The sequence below is a fragment of the Cardiocondyla obscurior genome, linkage group LG07 (genome assembly GCF_019399895.1).
Source record: "Cardiocondyla obscurior isolate alpha-2009 linkage group LG07, Cobs3.1, whole genome shotgun sequence".
Lineage (NCBI taxonomy): Eukaryota > Metazoa > Arthropoda > Insecta > Hymenoptera > Formicidae > Cardiocondyla > Cardiocondyla obscurior.
The window spans coordinates 5,784,582-5,805,333 of record NC_091870.1 but is presented as its reverse complement, the minus strand read 5'-3'; the positions used below and the strand labels follow the sequence as shown (position 1 = coordinate 5,805,333).

The 20,752-nt window shown below is 36.4% G+C and overlaps 4 protein-coding genes across 10 annotated transcripts in view; 2 read left to right on the top strand and 2 right to left on the bottom strand.

Moving 5' to 3' along the window:
* Window positions 1–13,162, bottom strand: part of Rabggta (Rab geranylgeranyltransferase subunit alpha) — a 13,952-nt gene extending 790 nt beyond the window's left edge. Inside the window, exons 1-8 of one of the 4 annotated variants that reach the window (XM_070659736.1) lie at window positions 13,061–13,162; window positions 2,339–2,410; window positions 1,864–1,919; window positions 1,547–1,657; window positions 1,338–1,456; window positions 1,085–1,272; window positions 769–966; window positions 78–680 (exon numbers count right to left, since the gene is read on the bottom strand). In XM_070659736.1, the coding sequence (XP_070515837.1) occupies window positions 78–680; window positions 769–966; window positions 1,085–1,272; window positions 1,338–1,456; window positions 1,547–1,657; window positions 1,864–1,866 (1,222 nt within the window). In that variant the 5' untranslated portion in view covers window positions 1,867–1,919; window positions 2,339–2,410; window positions 13,061–13,162. Of the gene's footprint in view, window positions 1–77; window positions 681–768; window positions 967–1,084; window positions 1,273–1,337; window positions 1,457–1,546; window positions 1,658–1,863; window positions 2,040–2,338; window positions 2,429–13,060 lie in introns of those variants that run through there. The other 3 variants (XM_070659737.1, XM_070659735.1, XM_070659734.1) reach the window with 3 other exon arrangements.
* On the top strand, window positions 2,226–3,599 carry Magr (Iron-sulfur cluster assembly 1 homolog MagR). Its single transcript, XM_070659748.1, has 3 exons — window positions 2,226–2,457; window positions 2,824–2,877; window positions 3,021–3,599. Exons 1-3 carry the CDS (start codon window positions 2,365–2,367, stop codon window positions 3,273–3,275), a joined length of 402 nt encoding a protein of 133 aa, XP_070515849.1. The 5' UTR covers window positions 2,226–2,364; the 3' UTR covers window positions 3,276–3,599.
* Scaf (uncharacterized) lies at window positions 4,790–17,187 on the top strand. 3 transcript variants are annotated; one of them, XM_070659725.1, is made up of 11 exons: window positions 4,790–5,096; window positions 12,807–12,915; window positions 13,048–13,179; window positions 13,382–13,602; window positions 13,733–14,081; window positions 14,208–14,416; window positions 14,637–15,071; window positions 15,208–15,362; window positions 15,727–16,007; window positions 16,110–16,360; window positions 16,493–17,187. In XM_070659725.1, the coding sequence occupies exons 2-11, from the start codon at window positions 12,816–12,818 to the stop codon at window positions 16,634–16,636; spliced, it is 2,277 nt and encodes a 758-aa protein (XP_070515826.1). In that variant the 5' UTR covers window positions 4,790–5,096; window positions 12,807–12,815; the 3' UTR covers window positions 16,637–17,187. The 3 variants fall into 3 exon arrangements, with proteins under 3 accessions (XP_070515826.1, XP_070515828.1, XP_070515827.1); XM_070659727.1 differs by lacking the exon at window positions 4,790–5,096 and adding an exon at window positions 12,453–12,631; XM_070659726.1 differs by lacking the exon at window positions 4,790–5,096 and adding an exon at window positions 12,453–12,642.
* LOC139104316 (UDP-glucosyltransferase 2-like) lies at window positions 16,969–20,752 on the bottom strand. Of its 2 annotated transcripts, XM_070659741.1 has the most exons (6): window positions 20,487–20,752; window positions 19,835–20,276; window positions 18,979–19,401; window positions 18,245–18,476; window positions 17,781–18,006; window positions 16,969–17,550 (listed from the first exon to the last, which is right to left on the bottom strand). In XM_070659741.1, the coding sequence occupies exons 2-6, from the start codon at window positions 20,231–20,233 to the stop codon at window positions 17,268–17,270; spliced, it is 1,563 nt and encodes a 520-aa protein (XP_070515842.1). In that variant the 5' UTR covers window positions 20,234–20,276; window positions 20,487–20,752; the 3' UTR covers window positions 16,969–17,267. The 2 variants fall into 2 exon arrangements, with proteins under 2 accessions (XP_070515842.1, XP_070515841.1); XM_070659740.1 differs by having other exon boundaries at window positions 19,835–20,752.

Sequence of the window (20,752 nt, the reverse complement as noted above, 5' to 3'; positions counted from 1 at the left end):
ACTTACTGGTCTTAAAATAAGAAAAATTAAAAGAGAAATTGTGAATATTCTAATGTTTAAAAAAAGATATTACTTACGCAAATCTTTATAATAATTCTTGCGGAGATTATCGACTTTTGACAATGTCGACAAATTATTTAATATGTCATTATAAAATTTTTTGAAATCGATCTTTTTCATTAATAATACACCGGTTAATAAGGCCCACTTGTTATTTGGTTCCATTTCAGAGAGTTGGTTATAACTTTTCAATTGTTCATTTAATTGGTTATCATTGCTGTTTTCTTTGTACAAATTTGAATTATCTTTGTAAATCCATGCATTTTCTAATTCTGAATATGAAAGCTGATATACTGTTTCTTGTAGTTTAATAGAAACTTGATTGGCATGGTCCAAATCTTGTAACAAATTGGCAAACTTTGCAATTCGTAACTTGGCAAACTTTTCATCTGGATGCAATTGCCATTGTGTGTCAACAGTTTCGTCATTTACAAATAATGAAAGCAAAATTGGCTTAATCACAATGTTGTTATCAATAACAACAATAGCCTTATCTTTCTTAATTTGAGCGCGCCACAGTTTACAAGTTGTCACGCATTTGTCTAAAAGCCATCTTTGGTAGAACCATGCACTAGTGTCATTGGGGTCGGTGAATGTTGCATTCATGACTAGATCGAGCTCTGAAAGAATATACATATGTCGTTTCGGAATATATATATGTATATATATAAATAGATGTAACATACATAATAAAAAAAATATATGTACCTTCTCTATATCTATCATCTACAATTGGTATCTCTTCAGACGTAGTGCCAAACATTTTGGTTAAAATTCGACTTCTATAATGCCAAGATGAATAGTTTGAAAAATTATTTAATATTTTTGTGGTAGAAAACTCAAATTCTTCTTCGTTAGAGATTCCCGCTTTTTGCACAATAAACTCTCTGTAATCCCAGCAGTGAACTACAGGAAAAAAAAAAGAATAATATGTTTAAATACTTGTCAAAGATTGATGCTGCTATAAATTAAACTGTGCATTTTTATTGCATTACATGAATAATTTTAAATATGATATACTCACAATTTCTTTCGTCTATGTTTAGGCATTTTGCACACAGGGATAATTCTTTTTTCCAATCCGGTTCAGGCATCCGTTCCATTACCCAACACCTTTGATGCCATACGCTATATGACTTGGGATTTTCTCTGAGGCATTGTTCTGTCAGACTCATCTCATTCTCAAGCAGTTGCTTATAATCTTCTTCACTCCTATAATTTTGTCATAAAATTAATTTTTATCGCTGTATTAATGAGATACTTCGTTAATACATTACCATTTATTATTTTCGAAAACTTGGCGACGAATGTTCCATAGTGTATAAATATCCGAATTGTTCAATAGCATACGCATGGTAACTGACAATAACTCATCGTCCCATATCTTGTCTTTCCTCTGAAATATTAATGATATTGTGAAAACAGTATATGAAAGTTGAATTTAATTAGTTCTATTTGTTGTACACATGAGAAAATAAGTCAAAACCTTTTTAGATACTACAGTAAAGTCTGCTTTGTATTGAGCAACTTTTATCGCCTTTTCTCGCTTTCTTATCTCCTCTTGTTCTGCTGTCGTTCGTACTTTTACTCGACCATGCTAAAAAAAAAAAAAAAAAAAACCCATTAATTTTATTAAAATCTATATAAAATCTATATGTATATCAAATTATGAAACTCAAATTAAAAAATTAATTATAATTGTATATTTGTGGTATAAAGTAGCACTTGCTTAAATTTGTTTAACAGTAAAAATAGCATATTTACTAAATTAAATATTTACTAAATTAAAAAATTGTTCTTTACCATTGTGACTATTCTCTTTTCTTATCACCTGTGAATGCTTATGAGTCACGAACAGTCTGCAAATTTACAATTATATCTGGATACATTGAATTCAATAGATCAGCGACCAATGCGGTTTTGAAGTCATCGTCGAACAGACAGTTCCCAAATGCAGACTCGACATTTGTAATATACTCCTAGTAGATTTAAAAAATGAAATAATTATATTTTAATTTAATAATTCTTTTTACGATCTCGCAGCTCGCAAAGATCATCTGAAAACGTGTACTTTTCTGCGAAAGGAACATCTCTTTCTCTTTTCTTTTTCAAGCTCCAAGCTTACTTTTTTAAAAGACAAACAAAGAAAGAAAACGGACAAGAGGTGTAGAAAGTGTAGCTGAAGAAATTCGTTCGACTCCGATGTGAATGTGGCTTTAAATGTCCAGTAAAAATGTGGTCGCTCGTGACGTGACGTCGATCAGCTGATGATGCTCACCTGCGTGGTGCGCTTGTGTTTGTTGCATGTTCAAGATGGCGTCCTCCACGGTAGCGACTGCCACAATACGAGCTGTGAAGGGGAGAAAAATTTTTCCAACCCGCGCTGCACTCACCCTGGTTAGCGTTATTATTGATTATCCCCGGTTAATCTCGTATCATCATCTTTTCGCAACCTTTTTCTCTTTTCAAGCCCAACCGTTCGTCCTGTTCGCGTTCTAAATTTCATAACCGTCCTTGTATGCGAGTTAAGACGAACGAGCTCGGATAAAAATAACGCGAAGTATATGTTTAAACACGTTCGCTTGTCTGTAATTCGCGTATGCAACGAATTTTACGACGTAATTTAATTTTTATTTGTTACGCAATCTATTTTTCCATTATTTCGCAATATTATGACATGCCAATGAATTCTAACCTTTCAACGATATATTTTTATGTAGATGTAATAATAATATTGATGAGAAATATCGTTTCGCGTTTCAGACACCTACCGCTGTCAAGAAAATTAAAGAGATATTGAGAGACAGAAGTGAATATGTAAGTACATGTCTAAATTTTTTAACTGTAATTGAAAAATATGCAACTTATAATTAAGACAGGAATTTATTACAAACTTTTTTTAGGAAAAATTAATAACAATTGAATACTCGTGAAGATTATCGTATACATTTGATTTATAGATTGGTCTTAAGGTTGGAGTGCGACAACGGGGCTGCAATGGTTTGAGTTACACTCTGGATTATGCGAAAGAAAAATCCAAGCTTGACGAAGAAGTAGTTCAGGATGGTGTTCGTATATTTATCGATCGAAAGGCACAGCTGTCACTTCTTGGAACAGAAATGGATTACACTGAAAATAAATTGAGCTCCGAATTTATATTTAATAATCCAAATATTAAAGGAACGTGTGGATGTGGAGAAAGTTTTTCAGTATAGTAAAAATTTAATGTAAATCATATCGCTATAGTTCTACATATTATGTAATTATATGCAATCTCTAGTTAAATTTAGGATTTATTAAATGTTGCGTTGTTATACAATAGCATATTTTTGAGTCTTCACAATTAATAGACCAAGTCTACAACATAAATTAGATACATGTAACATTTTTCAAGATTAAATTCATCATTTTCTGTAAGGTTTGTATATAGCACGTTATATTTTATCGTTATATATATTTCACTATACACATTAATGATATGTTTTTAGTTTGTGATGTGTTCACTGTAGAATAATTAAAGTTTAATCATATTTTTGTAATTACTTCTTTTTTCTTTATCACGTATGTAACATTAAAAGTATATTTTATATATAAAAACACCAGAAAGAAATATTAAGTATCAATAACATTAGGAAGAATTAAAAAAAAAAAAAAATTTTTTTTTGGATAGTTTATCGCGTTGCTTCAAAAATGTGTCCATTAGAATACGTCGCGCGTTTAATCATCCAGGATGTTTCATTTCCAACGAATTGTGCAGAGGTGTAATTTTTTTACATTTATGAAAATTATGACGGATTAATCCTCAGCAGAACGCGTCAGTGTCGCAGGCAGAAAGTGACGCATCCTCGGTTGTTAATTAATCGGATTAATCGGAATTTTCTGCAGAGAAATTCTGGAAATACCGCGCGACGCATCGACAACGCCCACCTACGTACACATTTAAATACGGTTTTTTTTTCTTTTTTTTTTTACAACGTCGACTCGGTTTAGACATAAAGATACCCAGATCATCCTGCTTTATGTGACCGTGAAACTCGGTCCCTCGTTTTTTTTTTTAAATTCCTACGGTATTTACGAAAAAAAAAAAAAATTGCGAAATCGTGATTTTTACAATGATATTGTTATTATCGTGGAATACCACACCAATTTACTTGGTCGTCGTGAGTTGGAAATCTCTCGACAGACTCATCAAAATTTATCTGATATTTCTCTCGCATAGATAAGTAATCCTATATACTGCTGAATTTTAATTAGCTATCTCCGCACTTTCTTTTATATGCTCACATTCCTTCGATAGTCTAATCTAGGTTTAGGGCGCCCACATCCTGTTTAAAACTGAACGAAGAGACGCGCTTAAAAACAATGTAATTAAATGGAATAGACGACAGTTTGATTTGACGTTCGTCACAAAATGATGGACGCCTTTAATTGTAACGTTAAAAATTATCTTTAATTTGTAAGTAATAAAAAAGAAGAGTGCTTTTTCAGCGAAATAGATAAGAATTTATTGAAACAACAAGCGCTTGCGCAATATACTGATTACAACTAAAACTGATTTATTTTAAATTGCTGTGATATCACCGTCATCATTGTTATGACTTCAAGTTTCAGTATCGATAATTTTAATTCAAATGTTAACGCAGTTTTATGTTACAGATTTGTATTTTTTTTACTTAAAAAAAAAAAAAAAAAAAAAAGTTTAGCGGACAGTCTCGTTCGCCAGACGACTGGTCGTTACCAAGCGTATTCAAGATGAATAACGTCGGCGCGCGGTTTTGTCTGGTCCGCGACCGCGGACGAAAGTGAGAATAAAATTGGCGAGGCATCTCAGATGGACCGAGAGGAATCAATGTGATGTTATGGCCAGCATAGGATATCGAAGGACAGTGACGATCCACGCCAAAATAGTAGGGGGGTACTGGTCAGATCCGGTGGATGGTATAAGAGAAGAAGGGATATGAAACCAACGCCAGTTACATTGACTTTCTTTTAAGCGACACGTGCGTTACACACTCCGCGAGAGGATACACAATTAAGTAAGTACACGCATTCGGTTTATTTGTCGAGTATGAGAGTACGAGAGTAACTCCGCGCCTCGTCGTACTTATTATCGCGTCCTAAGTCATCTCGTAGGCTGCAAAGTCATTGCGAGGTACTCTAAGGTGCATCCAAGCACCGAAACCGGTAAACGTTTCGACACCCTGGATGCTGTAGACACCGAAAAAAACACTTTCTTCATATATCTGCACGCGTCAACTGTCGCATTTTAATTAGCAGCGAGTGACGTAAAGATTGTTCAGCAACGTTCGTTTTCAGTTATAAAAAAAAGAAAAAAAAAAACAAATTTCTACTTTTATTAGTTATAAAAAAGAATAGTGTTAACTTTTGTTACCCAATTAATATCAGATCAAATTTAATTAAGTAGAAGCAGAAACCTTATTTTTGATACTTTATTAGGGAGTAATTATTCAATATCAAAAGAACCGCTGACTTAAATACATTGTTGGTATAGCATGTTAGCGGGGATTTTGATAAAGGGACGATAAGTCACGACGAGATGCCGACGATAAAAAGTCGTTCGCTCGCTGTAGGAGTCTGATTCCGAATTATCAGTATGTCGGAATGTAGGACGTTAAAGGTATAATATCCGCTTTTCCTTTCTCCAGTCGCCCGCGCGACCGTTTTCGAAAGACGGAAGACGAGAGTCACTTTCGGGATAAATTACAATTAAATACGACCCACATTGTCGGCGATTCGCCAATTAATCAATAATATTTTCTCGACCGTAACATGCAATAACAGCGTACACTTGGCAGCGGGGAAAAAAGCCTGCGCCGAGATTAATGCGTTTCATCAATAAAAATTAATGACCGCCATGAGGGAGCGCGTATGTGAGCGGCGTGCCTAAAAATACCCCAAGAAAACGAGTTTCGTTCCTTCTACGTGCACGCGAAATTCGTCAAGTATTGAGGAAGCTCTGCGACCTTTCTTGGTCATTCTAATTTTAGTAAATTAAACGAGCGATTATTACGACCCTCGGCCGAGCGCGCTCAAGCTGCCGGAAGACTCTTTGATATTGGAGACCGATTAAATAAATAATAGGCGCGGTTATCAAATAAATTTTTCAACTTTTCAAATCTCACGGGGATTCATTTGTTGGTTGCCGTTTATGGCGGAGGAGATTGTCTACTTGCCTTTCATTCGAAGCGGCAAATAATTTATCGGGGACATAAAAAGCGCGCGCTAGATTTATGGGACAGAAAAGATCTCCCGCAATGGTCCGATCCCTGTTTCAAGGGTCTACTAACCAACCGCCCTCTCTGCGTTTGCCCTTCCGTCTGTCACAATTATTTAAAAATGCTAATTTTAAATATATATAGTATATATATATATATATACGACTCGCCAGAGATTTCCGTAATTTACGAAAAGGAGGACTATGCCGAGCCGAGCGGAATATAATCGGTTAGGTATTCCATATCGTAAATTTTTGCATTCCTTAGCGCGGACGTGTCCACGTACCTATGATGCACGCCTCCTCTTCCGCGTATGGGGAAAGGCCGATTCACGAATTACACGTTTGGCCGTTATTTTAACGTTTTGCAATCCGAACGGGTATTACCGGAAACCACCTAAAAGAAGGGGGGAATCGTAAAAAGTCGAGGCTGAGCGATAGGAGGACGCGAGGAGATGGCACTCGCGACCTCGCTCCATTGCTCATCTCTCTCTTCAACAATTAATATCCCGTGTCACTGTGCTTGACACCGGTGGCAACGGCTTTTCAAGGCCAACGTAATTTCCTCTTTAAGACGCTTTAAAGGCAATTAATCGTACATTATCTTTTGTGGGAGGCACGAAAATAAGCTAGCTCACCTTCTTCGAACGAAGGGATCTGCTCAAAAAAAATCCCAACGTTTCTCGTTGTGTAATGCGCGCAATTTGTCAGCTATTATGTACGTATTTTACAATTAATTAATTTCAAATGCCATTTTTACGTTCCTGAAACTATTTTGTGAACATGTTTTTTTCCCCTTCCATACGAGAAAGTTTTTTTTTTTTTTTTTTACCATTGCAATTAGCCTATTCGGAAAAAGCTTGAATAAATAGCTGCAAATATAATTAGTTTTTTTTTTTAGCAATCTTAATGAATTTTATTTGTATTCTACATTATTTTATTTATCTGCCACGCTTAAACATGTAGATTTATTTATCTCTATTTTATGCATCGATGTCATACGAATCATCGTACATTAAATTATCATAAATACATCTGGATTAATAAAATTACAATTTAGTTAAAGAAAAAAGAAAAGGAATTTTTAATAACTTTATTAAATGCTATAGATTTCTAACTTTTATTACGTTATAACGGTGGTAACGGGGGTACAGTTACAATTTATCTGATAGCGTAATTTATGATTTCATTAAATATAAAATATATTAAATATTAAATCGTACGTATGCAAAGTATTCCTAGTCCGAAAGAGGTCAATGACGACTTGATTTCGTTAGTAAACAAAATTATTTCTCCGATTTCTTTTACAAGATGAAAACATTTTCGTATAATATTCGGGCAGACGGTTTTTACGACGTATAGATCGCTCTGCTACGAATTTACGTATTATTTTTGCCCGTTGAAATCTCGATCTTGCTCGGAGTGGCGCAACGTAAAGTCACGCTTTGAATAGAATTCATCCCACGAGGAGTAGGTTAATGCGTAAAAATACGAATTGTGGCGAAAATTCATGAGGATATTCATATTCAAATACCGATTGCGAGGCCCGATCAGTTACAGTTACAGTTTCGAGCGATCCTTTCTCTCCGGCTGATGCCGAAACGAAAGAGGAAGATCATCGATCTTTTTTGAATTTCTACGTGTAAGAAGTCCGTCCCGGAGACACGCGGAGAAATAAAATAACTAAATCGACCTATTATCACGATCTAGAACAGGATTCGGTTACGTCATCGCACATGAGAGGATATCGGTTACATGTGAAAGTGTCGAAAGAAATGAGACTGACGTCGGCTGGTTTCTTTGGCGCCGGTAGCAGTGGTCATTTAAAATCGACAGTATTTACATGCACACGCAGAGAGAAAGAGAGAGAGAGATTCGCTCAATTAATTAAAAAAAAAAAAATAACGTGACGTTTATAATTAATAATTAAACGGTACTCGTTATCGTAGGTAGGTCGGACCATTGTTTCCGAAGCAGTCGGAAACGATGCTGCGGTCCGATCCCCGAGTGGTCGAATGCAATTATCGATAATGGCCTCGTTATCTTTAACATTTGCCAGTGCCGAAAGTAGAATTAAACTGGATGAGGTAGGCTTTCGAGGTGTCCTGAAAGATGCGAAAGCAACGTGACGCCGCATCGTCGAAAAAAAATCCGGACCTTTGAACTCTTCGGCTCGTTTATGTAATCTTGGCAAACCCCGGCGCCAAGACATCATTGGACAGTGTCGCGGATGCGTTCGATATTTCGTAAGTCCGGTATATTCTCCGAGGATCGCGCGCGATGCCACGCGGAGATATAATTGAGTCGGACCCGAAGAGAGATGGAGAACGCACACGTGGGGACGGACGACCATCCTTGATTACTTTCTCGTTTTACATTTCGCGGGTGGATCGAGTCTGACGGGATTGGCCCACCGTCGGATCGTGGAATGCAAATAACCGGCGAAAGTTAACTTAATTATGAGGTCGATCGGTTTATCGAGTGAAAAGCTAGAGGAGATCCCGACGGTGACTTTCGGCACGCCTAACCCCCGCTTTAATTTTCAAGTTATCAAGTATAAATCGAGTTATATAATTTAACAAATTTCAGGATAATAAATTTATATATCGAGAGATCCTTTATTCACCCACTCTCGATAAAATTTTTCAGCTATCCCCGAGTTCCGTGAAATTATTTCGTAATAATTTTTTTTAATCGCACACCAAATCTTAGACATGTATAAAATAACGTTCCTTCTAGAAGTGGTTCAGAGCAGTTTCGTTTCCTATCAATTATCTTCTAGGACTTGATGATTTTTGGCGGTGAATAATTCTGTGGATATTAAGATCTTGATGTTGAAACACGGTTCTTATTTGAGCCCCCTCCTTCTTGAGCGCCCACGGCTAAAAGGAGGAACATCTTTTATACGGTCGGGCCGCGAACGACGTGCGGGAATAATATCTCGATCCTGATAATCGCCGACACGCAAGCAAAGACGGATTTCATAATTCACGCGCGGATGACATCAGAGAGACGCCTTATTATTTAGCGACCTTGCTCCTTTCCAGCGAGCCCCGAAACAGTCGTCGAGGTCCCACGTTCTTCGCACGCCGGTTGCCCGACCATGACAGGAAACTTTCCCAAAAGTAAAATGCATACCGGGCGAGAGTAATAGGAGGTCAAATTCTCCGGCCCGAGAGGAGAAGGTCCGAATTTCCGGGAAGAAATGTCCGCCCGACTTTTAATTTCTCTCCCGTGGGTTCTGCGACGTCGCCTTTCGACGTCCGGAATAATCGTTATCCCCAATCTCCCAGATGGAGAATCATAGAAAATTCGATGAAATTTATCTCTAATATACCTACTCGTCGTTGAAAGTACATTATGTAACAACGATCGTAAAAAAAAGAATTTTTTTTTTATTAAAGATCGTGGGAAAAGATAATCGTGGGACTGTAACTTTACACCCGAAATATGTGGTGATTATGGTAGTAGGTCTAGGTATGCAGAAACTATGATCGATCAGAACCAAGCCGAAGATTAAAGGTGAATACGATGCGCGCATATTCACCTTGATTTTTTTTGCACTAACTTTTTTTACACTCGGTAAAAATGCCGATTTTATAACACCGTAAACAAGGAAAATTACTTTAAATTCTGTCGGCGCAATATAATTAAATGAAATATAAAGAGCCGCGTTAAAACATTTAGTCCCTGAATCTCTTTTATTACTTTTTCTCTATAGATTCATTAAACACTTATTTATTAACTTCCATTTGAGAAAAGAAGAGACTTTTTTTCTTCTTCTTTTTATTCGAACTTGATCGATGAGATACTAGGCAGTCAAAATATCAGGCGAATCATGCTGACATTTCGCCCAATAGATCGAAAGGCTCAACCTAAGAAAACTCTTCAATGTCGTATTTTCAAAGTTACCTTCTCATCGAGAGGGATTCCCCTAATGAGACTATACAACAGCGAGGTATAAAAGAACAACGAATATTTCTCAGAGCAGGTTTCAAGTCTTCTCGATTCGTTTCTCTGAATATATTTTAAAAAATTAACTAAATATATAATTCTACATTAAGAATAACGGATATTGGGATAAAACTAGAGCTGTGGCTTCAACTATTGAACGTTAAATGTAACGATACACACTAATTTGATAATTACAGCTAAACAACCTTTTTTTTTTTTCGCCAAATAATTACTTGAAAGCAGACGTGACCTTTTTATTACACATACATAATTATTTAAATATATGTGCATTTTATTATTTGGAATTCGCTAATCTTTTTCTGAAATAAACGTGCCATAAATGTTTGTACGAAAAAAAAAAAAAAAAGTATACGTACATCTCGATATCCAACTGTTAATTATGTGGGCATATTAATTATGTATAGCAAGATGCCGGGTATCGGTGAAAGTACTTATTGATTGACAAATCGAAAGTAAGTTTCTACTTGGCAGCTATTCGGCGATTGCCGTTATTAATGACGACGTGAATATTTAAGTATTTACGCTGTATGCATATTACACCCACATTACAAAAAGGCTCGATGAAATGCGTTAAAATCAGCGGATTATTTATGCTTTTTCGTGTCGTAACAGAGAAAGGGAGTGAGGAAAAGGGAACGAGAGAGTGAGAAAAAGATAAGAAAAGGAGGAAGGAAAAGAAAAGGAAAAAGTAAGCAAGTATTTTTTTTTTTTTTTTTAATTAGTTTTCTGCGCCAAGCGAGGAGGATGCGACGCAGCGTACGCGTAAGAGAACTCCCGTACCCGGATCTTAATTTCAATTCGGATCTGTACTCGAGTCGTTAGAACGCGTTGGATTATGTACGAAATTTGACAAGTCTGATTTGTGCGACACTCGGGTAATCTGCGTAATTCAATGAAAGAGAAAGTAGTAGCACTAATGTATACGTGAAAGTGCGCGATACGAAGATACATTTGCAAAATAATATTTGACGGTTCGAGACCTGCCGTCCGTCCCTACATACATCGAGATATCCCTCCGGTGGTGCTTATCGTGGAAATCGAACGCATCGTGAATTTTCGGCGTTTCGACTATACCTCGCACTTTCTCCGGGCCAAGACACGGCCGCCGTTAATTCTTAGCGATTGGCATTATTATTTTTATCGCCACTTTAACAGTCAAGAAACAGTACTTTAGACTCGAAAGTCGAAAGCAAAAATTCCTGATGCAAATCCTTGCAAAAAATCTCTCGCGAGAAACAATTGCGAATAAACGTTAAAAATGAGTTCCTTTTTTTAAAATGGCAAGTCACTTTATGCGTGGAATTGCGAAGTAAACCTTTGGATTCGTCAAAAACGTGCGGAACCGGGGGAAATCCATAACGAGTTCCTTTTTTTGCGGCTTCAGATTCACTTAAGAATGACTCATAAAATTCGATCGCGGAGACAGATAAATGTCTGGATAGTCCAGTAACACACGTCACAGCAACGTTATCTTCTATAATCGTCACGTTGATCTAATTAAATATTTTTAGTAAGACGTAGAGAAAAATAATTTGAAATTTAACTTGATTTGGATAGAAATGTAATTGTCACATCGCAAGCAGGAATTTTATTTGTTAGCCGACCCTGACCTGACCTAATCCAGCGGGATGACATCATTGATACGAGGATGTGTTAGCACCTACACGTGGTGGGCATGTAAATCAGGATGAATACTTCATACACGGTCCGGATCGATACTTCATATCGCATAATTTTCATATAAATTAAATAAACGGCAAAAAGATCCCGTCAAGATCCTTGAACGCGATTATTCATCATTAGAAAATACCAGGCGATACGAGTATGAGGATGAAAGTGCCTCTATTCATACGTCTCGCTATTGATATCATCTACCTAGCCCACGCGTTTACGTAATATTAGAAATAACACACTAGGTGTATCGAAAATCATATCTCGCTTCTCAACTCAGATTTCGCAGCAACTGTCGTTCATGAATAATTATCTCGAGATCTGTTTGCATATATTATATGATACTACTTATCGCGTAAGAGCTCAGGCACGAGATTTTCTTTCTCTTCTTTAGATAAAATGTGCAATTGCACAAGAAAAATAAGAAAAGAAAGAATCTTATACACTTGAAACGGTACTTAATCTTTCCCCGTGTAGATTTATATTTCACCGATGTCATCGAAGATCACGGATGCGCCACGAATGAATTACTCCTACGAGAAACCTTGTTCCCACATAGTCTATAGAAGCGTGCAACTTTTCAACGACGATCTCCCGTTAAAAGTTTAGTCTATCCCGATGCCATTCCAACGATCTATTCCGTTCCCTGCATTCGGGTCAGCGTTTGCTAAAACACACTAAAGCTGCGGTGTAATAAAACTGTAATATTATACTCTTTGCTCACGCCTATTCTTCTCAGTCTTGAAACAATTCATTGCCTGTGCGTTGGAGGAAAGCAACAAGTGCAATTTTATTGCCGAAGCTTGTGCAACTTTTATGTCGCATCTATACGTCATGTCTATGTCTCTTGTTCTTGTTTTCGCAGATTTCTACGATGAAGCCACCGCTAGAAGTGCTACTAGTTGTAGTAGCGTTAACTACGCAAACACGTGGACTTCCCTATGGAGAACTGCCACCTCAATTACCTCAAACGCGTGAGTAAAACGGACAGATTTCATATATTTTTTCCCACCCGCATTTTTATTTACGTTTCTTGATTTTTTGAAATATTTAAAAGTACAATCTAACCTCTTAAAATAGTCTTCTTTAGTTGCGCTGTATTTCAGAAGATAAACTTACTTGGTACGGCGACGATCGTCTTACCCAAGCTCAGGACAACGTCTATTCCGCCTTCAAGAACAACGCCGTCCCGGAACCAATTAGTAAAGCGCAATATAATTGGGATCAGACGCAGCAAAGTAAGATTTCGCGTTTCAATACGATTTCGTTTAAGCTGGTCGCACATCGCATCGGCGCGATTTACGTCGCGGGCGACAATGCGAAATCGCAATGCTCTTATTGGATGTCGCGCGTAGATTCGCGGCGATTAATCGCGCCGATGTGCGGTTAGCCTTAACAATTTATTTGAATTATTACGTCATCAAGATACGGTTGTTGCAGATACGTTCGAGGGTTACGAAACACGTATCCCATCGGAATCGCAGAAGCTACTTAATCCCAATTATGCGTATCAACCCGATCAAACGTTGCAGCCTTATTCTGGCGCCGTGGAAGGCTTCACTATCAGCTGCAGCGGTAAAAACAAAGCTTGCGTAGCTAAAAGTTTGTGCGTCAATGGATTCGTGCATCCTTTGAAACAAGGCTTCATTCGGCCTGGCCAGGTGAAACAGTGCTTCTCTATTATTTTCTTCACTATATTAAAACATATCGTGTCGCATTTACGATTTAATATTAATTAAGTTTAACAGCTCCCGATTTATATAGACTTAATAATGTAATATTTGCACGCAGCAAGAATGCAAGCTTAACCACGAAGTGTGCTGTACCGTGCAATATGATTTGGATAATTCGCCGTACGATAACGATCATTTTAATGCGGTGCTGAAGGACAATCGATATCCAGAGCCTACTCTGGAAAATGATGAAAAGTATGTACCTTACGGAGAAAATAATCAGGCGGACGTGATCGAATTGAAGCCTCCATTGAGAAATGATGCCGAGCTGCAATCCCCGTCCAATGTTGGATACGAACTTAATCCTCCTAATCAGCTTCCTAACGATATAAGACAGGTTGAAGAGGTGCCAATTGATTATAATCAAATACCGGCCGGTACGAATCAGCAAGAACGATATCAAACAGGTACATTGACAACGTTAAATTTTGTTATTAAAACGTTTTTAAAATGATATAAAAAATATTTTTTTTTTTTTATTTATTTATATAAATATTTGTAATAATTAATTAATATTTTTATTGGCATTGCAGGTGATTCTAGTGCTAGCGAGCCAGTCTCTCCTCCGTTAAAGCCTCTTCTTCCAAATCCTAATCCTTCAGTCTTCCAATTTACGGTTCATATGGGTTGCGCGGCTGCCTTAATTTGCGTGGAAGAGCAATACTGTACATTAGAAGGAGTAATTAGTCAGGAACCAGTTACGCTTACCAGCGCACAGCTTCTACGGCGTGCTCCATTAAGTGTAAGCAGCATAAGCTAGATAACATTTTATTTATTGAACAAAAATAATTAAAAAAAAATTTTCTTAATATTATAATTGTACGAGAGACAGTTTATAGTTTGTTATTACAGTGCGTTATTTCTTAACGATATAAAAATTAATTGACCAAAAATAAATATTAATCGATAAAAATAGAAGAATTAAATGCCGCACATAATATTGCAAACCCTTTGTTTTACAGAATTGCCGTATTTCCGAGACTGGGGCAGCTGGCAAATGTTGCCGCGACCCAAACTACGTGGACCCATGGCCGACGGGCAATCTCCCAGCCAATTACACTGGCGGCTTCGACGAGCAAGGCTTCCCGACATTCCTGAACATTGCGAAAGTGCGACCGCCGAAGAAGCCGGTCACGCAACCACCCATCAAGACGGTTTCCAAGCCGCCGATCAAACCACCCGTCCAAGAGCAGCTGCAGCCCACGACCATTGTGCCTTTGGTGCCGGATGATACCGATATTAACCCGCAACGCGTGCTACCGATCTCTACTCAGATTCCGATAGCGCCTCCGGTTAGCACCCCTGCGCCGTTTATTGATAATTCGTACGATCAAGACTCCCTTCCTATATTACCGGGATTTGAATTACCTAATAATCCATGTGGAATAAGAAATTACGTAAGTATCTTGATAAAATTACTGTTGATTAACTATCCTGCTATCGCGGCAGTGATTTTATTCGTCATACAAACACTTCAGTAGGATTCTATAATATACAATTAATTAAAGATTGTACTTGTATTTACGTTAAAAGGAACAACGCCCGATCGGTTTTAAAGATACCGACGCAGCATTTGGAGAGATTCCTTGGCAAGCGATGGTCTTGTGGTCTGAGGAACGTAAGATTTTGTGTTCCGGCGCGTTGATATCGCCAAGCATCGTTTTAACAGCAGCCAGTTGCGTAAATAGGTAAATTTATTTCTCGGTACAATTTTTAATAATTTATTGAGTACTACAAAGTGCGAGTATTATTTGCTATTTTTTCTTCTTTATCCTTCTCGCTAATTTCGTGGCCACTCTCTTTCTGTAATGGCTGGACGGCGTTTCAACAGTGCCAAACTTACTCTTTCCAACCTGACAATTCTCGAGCGTTTTAGAAGACTCCGAGCCGCGAAACCTCGATATTAACGGATCTTGTTTACTTTCAATTTTTTAGTCACTTATATGGACACAAAAAAAATATTTTGCTCTCTCGTTTGTCAGTTGATGCATTGATGTTTCAAATCGTATCTTTTTATTTCTTAAGAAAGTGATAGAAATTAAATTCTTTTAGATTCTCACCGAATGAATTATCTGTTAAACTTGGGGAATGGAAATTGGGATACGAACTTGTAAACGAAGAGCCGTTACCATTCCAAATCATTAATGTGCAAACAATCAAGTATCACCCTGGGTACGTAGACAGATCACCTAGCAATGATACCGCTATGCTCCTGTTAGAACATCCCGCAACATTTAATTTGCACGTCAACACGTTATGTCTTCCGGACAACTATCGGATTGAAGAAACCTCGCAGTGCATCGTGACGGGATGGGGCAAGTCAATATTACAAGGTACCGTATCGTATTTTAAGTAAAAGAATATAAAGGAGTAATGCAAAAATAAGATTGCATAAATTTTATATACAAAAATAAAAATATCAAGTATGATTTCAGCTCATTATGCTGGTGCCATTATGCACATGGTCGATGTGGATCTTTTGTCACACGACGTCTGTCAAAATCGCATCGTGGACGCGTCATCTCATATTAATGTCGCGCATAATATAATTTGCGGCAAAGCGCATGAAGAAAATAACATGTGTCAGGCCGACATCGGTTCTCCTTTGGCTTGTTACGACGGTAAAGGAGCATATCATATCGCTGGGATTTATAGCCAAGACACCGGATGCTTGCCCACAAATCAGGTATCAAAATTAATTTTACAGGCATAAAAGTTTTGATTACGTTACGCTTTATTTTATTCGTGATGTGTTAATTTTTATTTTGTTACTAAAATCTTACGCCACATTTTACGAACTTTTCGATACTTGTTTTAGGTGGCGACATTCGCACCTATCGACATTACCTGGGTAAAAGAAACGATGTATCCATCTGATCCTAAGCCAGACTCCACCGATGACGGTTACGATTATCGAAAGAGTAACTTACCAGCGGGTAACGAATATTTGCCACCAGTTTAAAGGTAAACGTGTGCAACAGTATATATTCATACTGTTGTATAGCGTATTTTCTTCTAATACTCGCGAATGGTAAAACGAAGAAACGCGACGGACGCGCTCGCATAATACTCGATATAGCATAATGCTGTACAGATTAATCAGTGGCATTTAATTGATTTTGTTTTAAGTTGTGAGAAAAAAAAATTAGAGAGCAGTTGCCAAAATAGTTAAACATAAATAATCGTTAATACTAAACTTGATGCTCCGCTTTCGAGTATTACCCGGAACTTTTTAATATAGGAAAACATGATACATAGATGCAAGATAAAAATATCTAAGAGCTCGATATTGAGATTAGATTTGAAAGGGAACTTTTAATTAATTATATGCATTTAAAAATTAACGCAACATTTAAATTTTACAGACGTAAACGTATTTATTAGTGTAACACAAAAATAATATAAACGTATCTGTACATAACGAGAAACAATGTATGGTTCTGCGAGTAAGATTGAACTACCGGGGAATTTATCAAAAAATTATATTACGTTTAATAAATATTTGTTAAAGAATGTCGAAGAGATTCATACACATTAGTAAAAATGCACATATCCTTTTTTCATTTTTTTTTTTTTTTTTTTCTTTAATACGATTAGTTTGTCTTCTTTGAATTTGACAAACTGTTATAATTTCCATTTATCTTCTTTAATATGAAACGTACAATGTACAATATTGTAGCGATAATAATTATCACACAAAAGAGAAGGAACCCAATTACGTCGACAAGAGACAATTGCCACCAGGCTAAATCCATCGCAGGCGATCGTAAACAATTTTCCCCATATTTAACAACATATTCAATCCAAAAAACGGCGGTATCTATCGCATTTAATGGTTGATCGAGGAATTTGCGGGACAAGTTTCGCGCAGTTTCCCTAAGATAAATGTTTTCGATAATTATCGTTAAATATAAAAATAATAACTAAATGCAAAGTTAAAATAACAGTTAAATATAAGCACTTGTGCACAGAAAAGAAAAAAAAAACAAAAAGAAAGAATAATGTATTACATGTGGTATCGCAGGTATACATAAATATGTGACTATACATGTTTTTCTTTAAACAATAATTTGCGCTAATGTAAAATGAGAGTTAAATCTGCCTACCTGTACAGAGGATTCCATAAGATCGTGTTTAAGGCGTCATCCATCTTTTCCTCCGTAATCATGTAAACATCCAGACGCAAGGCAATATTTCTAGCTACATATCGATCGATGTTTGGAAATTGATCGCCAAAGAGTGGTATACCGATCATAGGAACACCGTACGTTATCGCTTCTTGCGTGCCCATGAGTCCACCATGAGTGATAAACGCTCTTATGTTAGGATGTTCTACAATATTATATCAACATTAAATGGTTCTTATTTCTTTTTTTTTCAATTTTTAAATTTAAGATTGATAAAAATAAAATATTAGAAAGGAAAAACGTCAAATTAAAGTAAGAGAATTTACATATTTGCTTTTCAACAAGCTAAACAGTTTTAATATTTTATGAGCTCGCTTATAAAATCTAAAATTATGTATCTTAATAGATAAAAATGGAACAGAGGTGGAACGACAGACACTAACTCAATATTTTAATCTGCGGCATCCAAGGTGATATGTAAAAATTTACAGGCAAGCCAAGCGGTAATTTTTCTGGATTTGGTATTTTCATTAAAACCCTTATAGGTGCTATTTTGCCTAGGGAAGCGTAAAGTATTCTCAAAAATTCACTTGGAAATGTTTCGATCAACACCATTGAGCCTAAAGTGAAATAGACGAAACCGTCTTTGCTGTCGTTCATCCACTTTTCTAGTTCCTGCAGGTTTCAATGAGGGAAAAAAAGAAATTAGCAAATTAAATTTTGTTAATGCTATCTCGCTAATAAGATTAACAAATGCGTAAGTTATCATAATCAATGCTACCGTTTACGTGATTTCTTGGTAATCATATACAACAGTACGTTAAAGAAAAAAAAAAAACTTCTTTATGATAATATCGTAATATATTCTTAATTTTAATTATTTTGTGCTTTCTATTTTTTTTTCATATTTAGTTTTATGGTATCGTTAGGCGATAAAAAATTGTCAAGCTTAATTGGCAGCCGTCACGTTATAAGTATTTGACAATTTAAATGCAAGTGCATAATTTATTATTAAATAAACCGTAATCTTTTCGACGTATGAGAAATGAGAGAAATAAGAGAATCCTGTGAAATTTTTATCTTGCGCATCTTTGGCGCATACGAGTTCGCAATTCAATCAGCTGCCCTCGCTACGTTGAAAAAGTGAAAACAGCCTTGCGAAAACGAGTCGACTTACGGGCTGTAACGTTTGATCCTCGTCCTGGACATGAAGCCCTCCCACGTCCACCGCGGCAGGTGTCCTCGGTTGTATTCCATTTAACGCGGTGTGAGAGTTGATGAGGATCAGCGACAGCTTCCTCTCAAACTCTCGTACGCTCGGCATGTCCGGCCCGAAGTGTTCTCTTATTATCTCGTCCTGCTCCCATGTAGTAAGATAATCGAAATACCATTTACTGTAGAACGTGTGCACGCTGTTATACAGGCGTTGCCAGAAATTCATCGGACTGATGGAACTTAAAAGATTGTTTGGCACAAAAGCCAAGTTCTCGGGCTGAGAGATCAGAGGAGGTAGCCATGGATATAGCGCTGTAGTACTGACCCCAATCAAAGGAACTTTTAATATATGGGCAATAATACCGAAGCAATGCGCACCAAAAACCTAATAAGACATGTAATATCAGAATTGGGGCTGGTATAAAAATCATTAATATTTTTAGATAAATAAAAGCATATAACAGAACCCATATATGTATGTGGGCGTTTATTAATTAAGACAACGCGATAACTTAATAAGGTCTCAAATTATTCATCAAGTTATTTTTATGTAGAACAAATTGGTAAATTAATAGTTGATCTCTTACGTCAAAAGCATCATGCGATACGAGCAATTGCTAGTGCTATATTAATCCTTTGTTTGTATAATTTATTAATCTGTTAGAAGTTTAATATCGCGAGAGAAGTTTACTAGAACTACGTGTAATGATATCCGATAAGAATTGTTAAATTTTTAATTATTTGAATAATCAAAAATTATTATATAAAAGATTTGTATTACTAATTTATAGAGAATTTTAACTTTTTTTATCATATACCTCTATAAGGACCGCATCGTAAGGTGGATTCTTCGGTCGTGCAAGTTCTTTTATTGCTGGATTTCCTAAGTATTTGCAAATGTCGTTACCCAGCGTAGTCGCAATTACATACGTCGGATTCACGGTGAGCATATGTTGCAGGTATTCAAATGTCACGTTATTTACCAGAGAATTTGATATTGGCAGCGTCACGATATCAGTATAATTCGGATAAGATTTCTTCAATGGAAATTTAGTGACCACGTCTACTTGATGACCCTTCTTAGCCAGGCCCTTCATTAGTTTTTCAAACATAACAAAATGACTCGTGGCGTGAAAAGGAAATACTCCTAGTAAACGATATCCATGGCAAACCAACAGGTAAAATGACCAAAAGAAAATTATTTGTAGCACTCGCATTTTTTCATCTGTGTCGTTATATAAACTTTAATTTAAAGCCCACCTACGAAAAATAAGTCAGCAAGTTGAAAACTAACTTTATGTTGCTTCGATTAACAAGTTTGTTTTCTTTTTAGTCTTTTATGCGTTTAGAATTTATTTAATTTTACAGATTATTAATTTAATTTTTGTAATTAATATTTTTGATCATTAATGAAATAAATTGATAAAAGTTATTAAACAACGACGTCTACAAATTAAACGGACTACACACTTTATATCGTTACATTACTAGCTGCACGTTGCTATAAACGATGATGAACTGGCAATTTAAAATTTGTATTATCGTTTATGTCACATGTACAATACATAGTGGGGACAAAAAATGTTCACATGCATGCAATACGTAACACAAGGAATTTGTTACAGTTTGTATGAAAATCCTATTCCTATTATGGTTTAAATATGCCATTATGAATAATCAATTGTCTTGGGTCTTGGTAATCTGTTAGTAAGATAACATTTAATTGTCATTTGCAA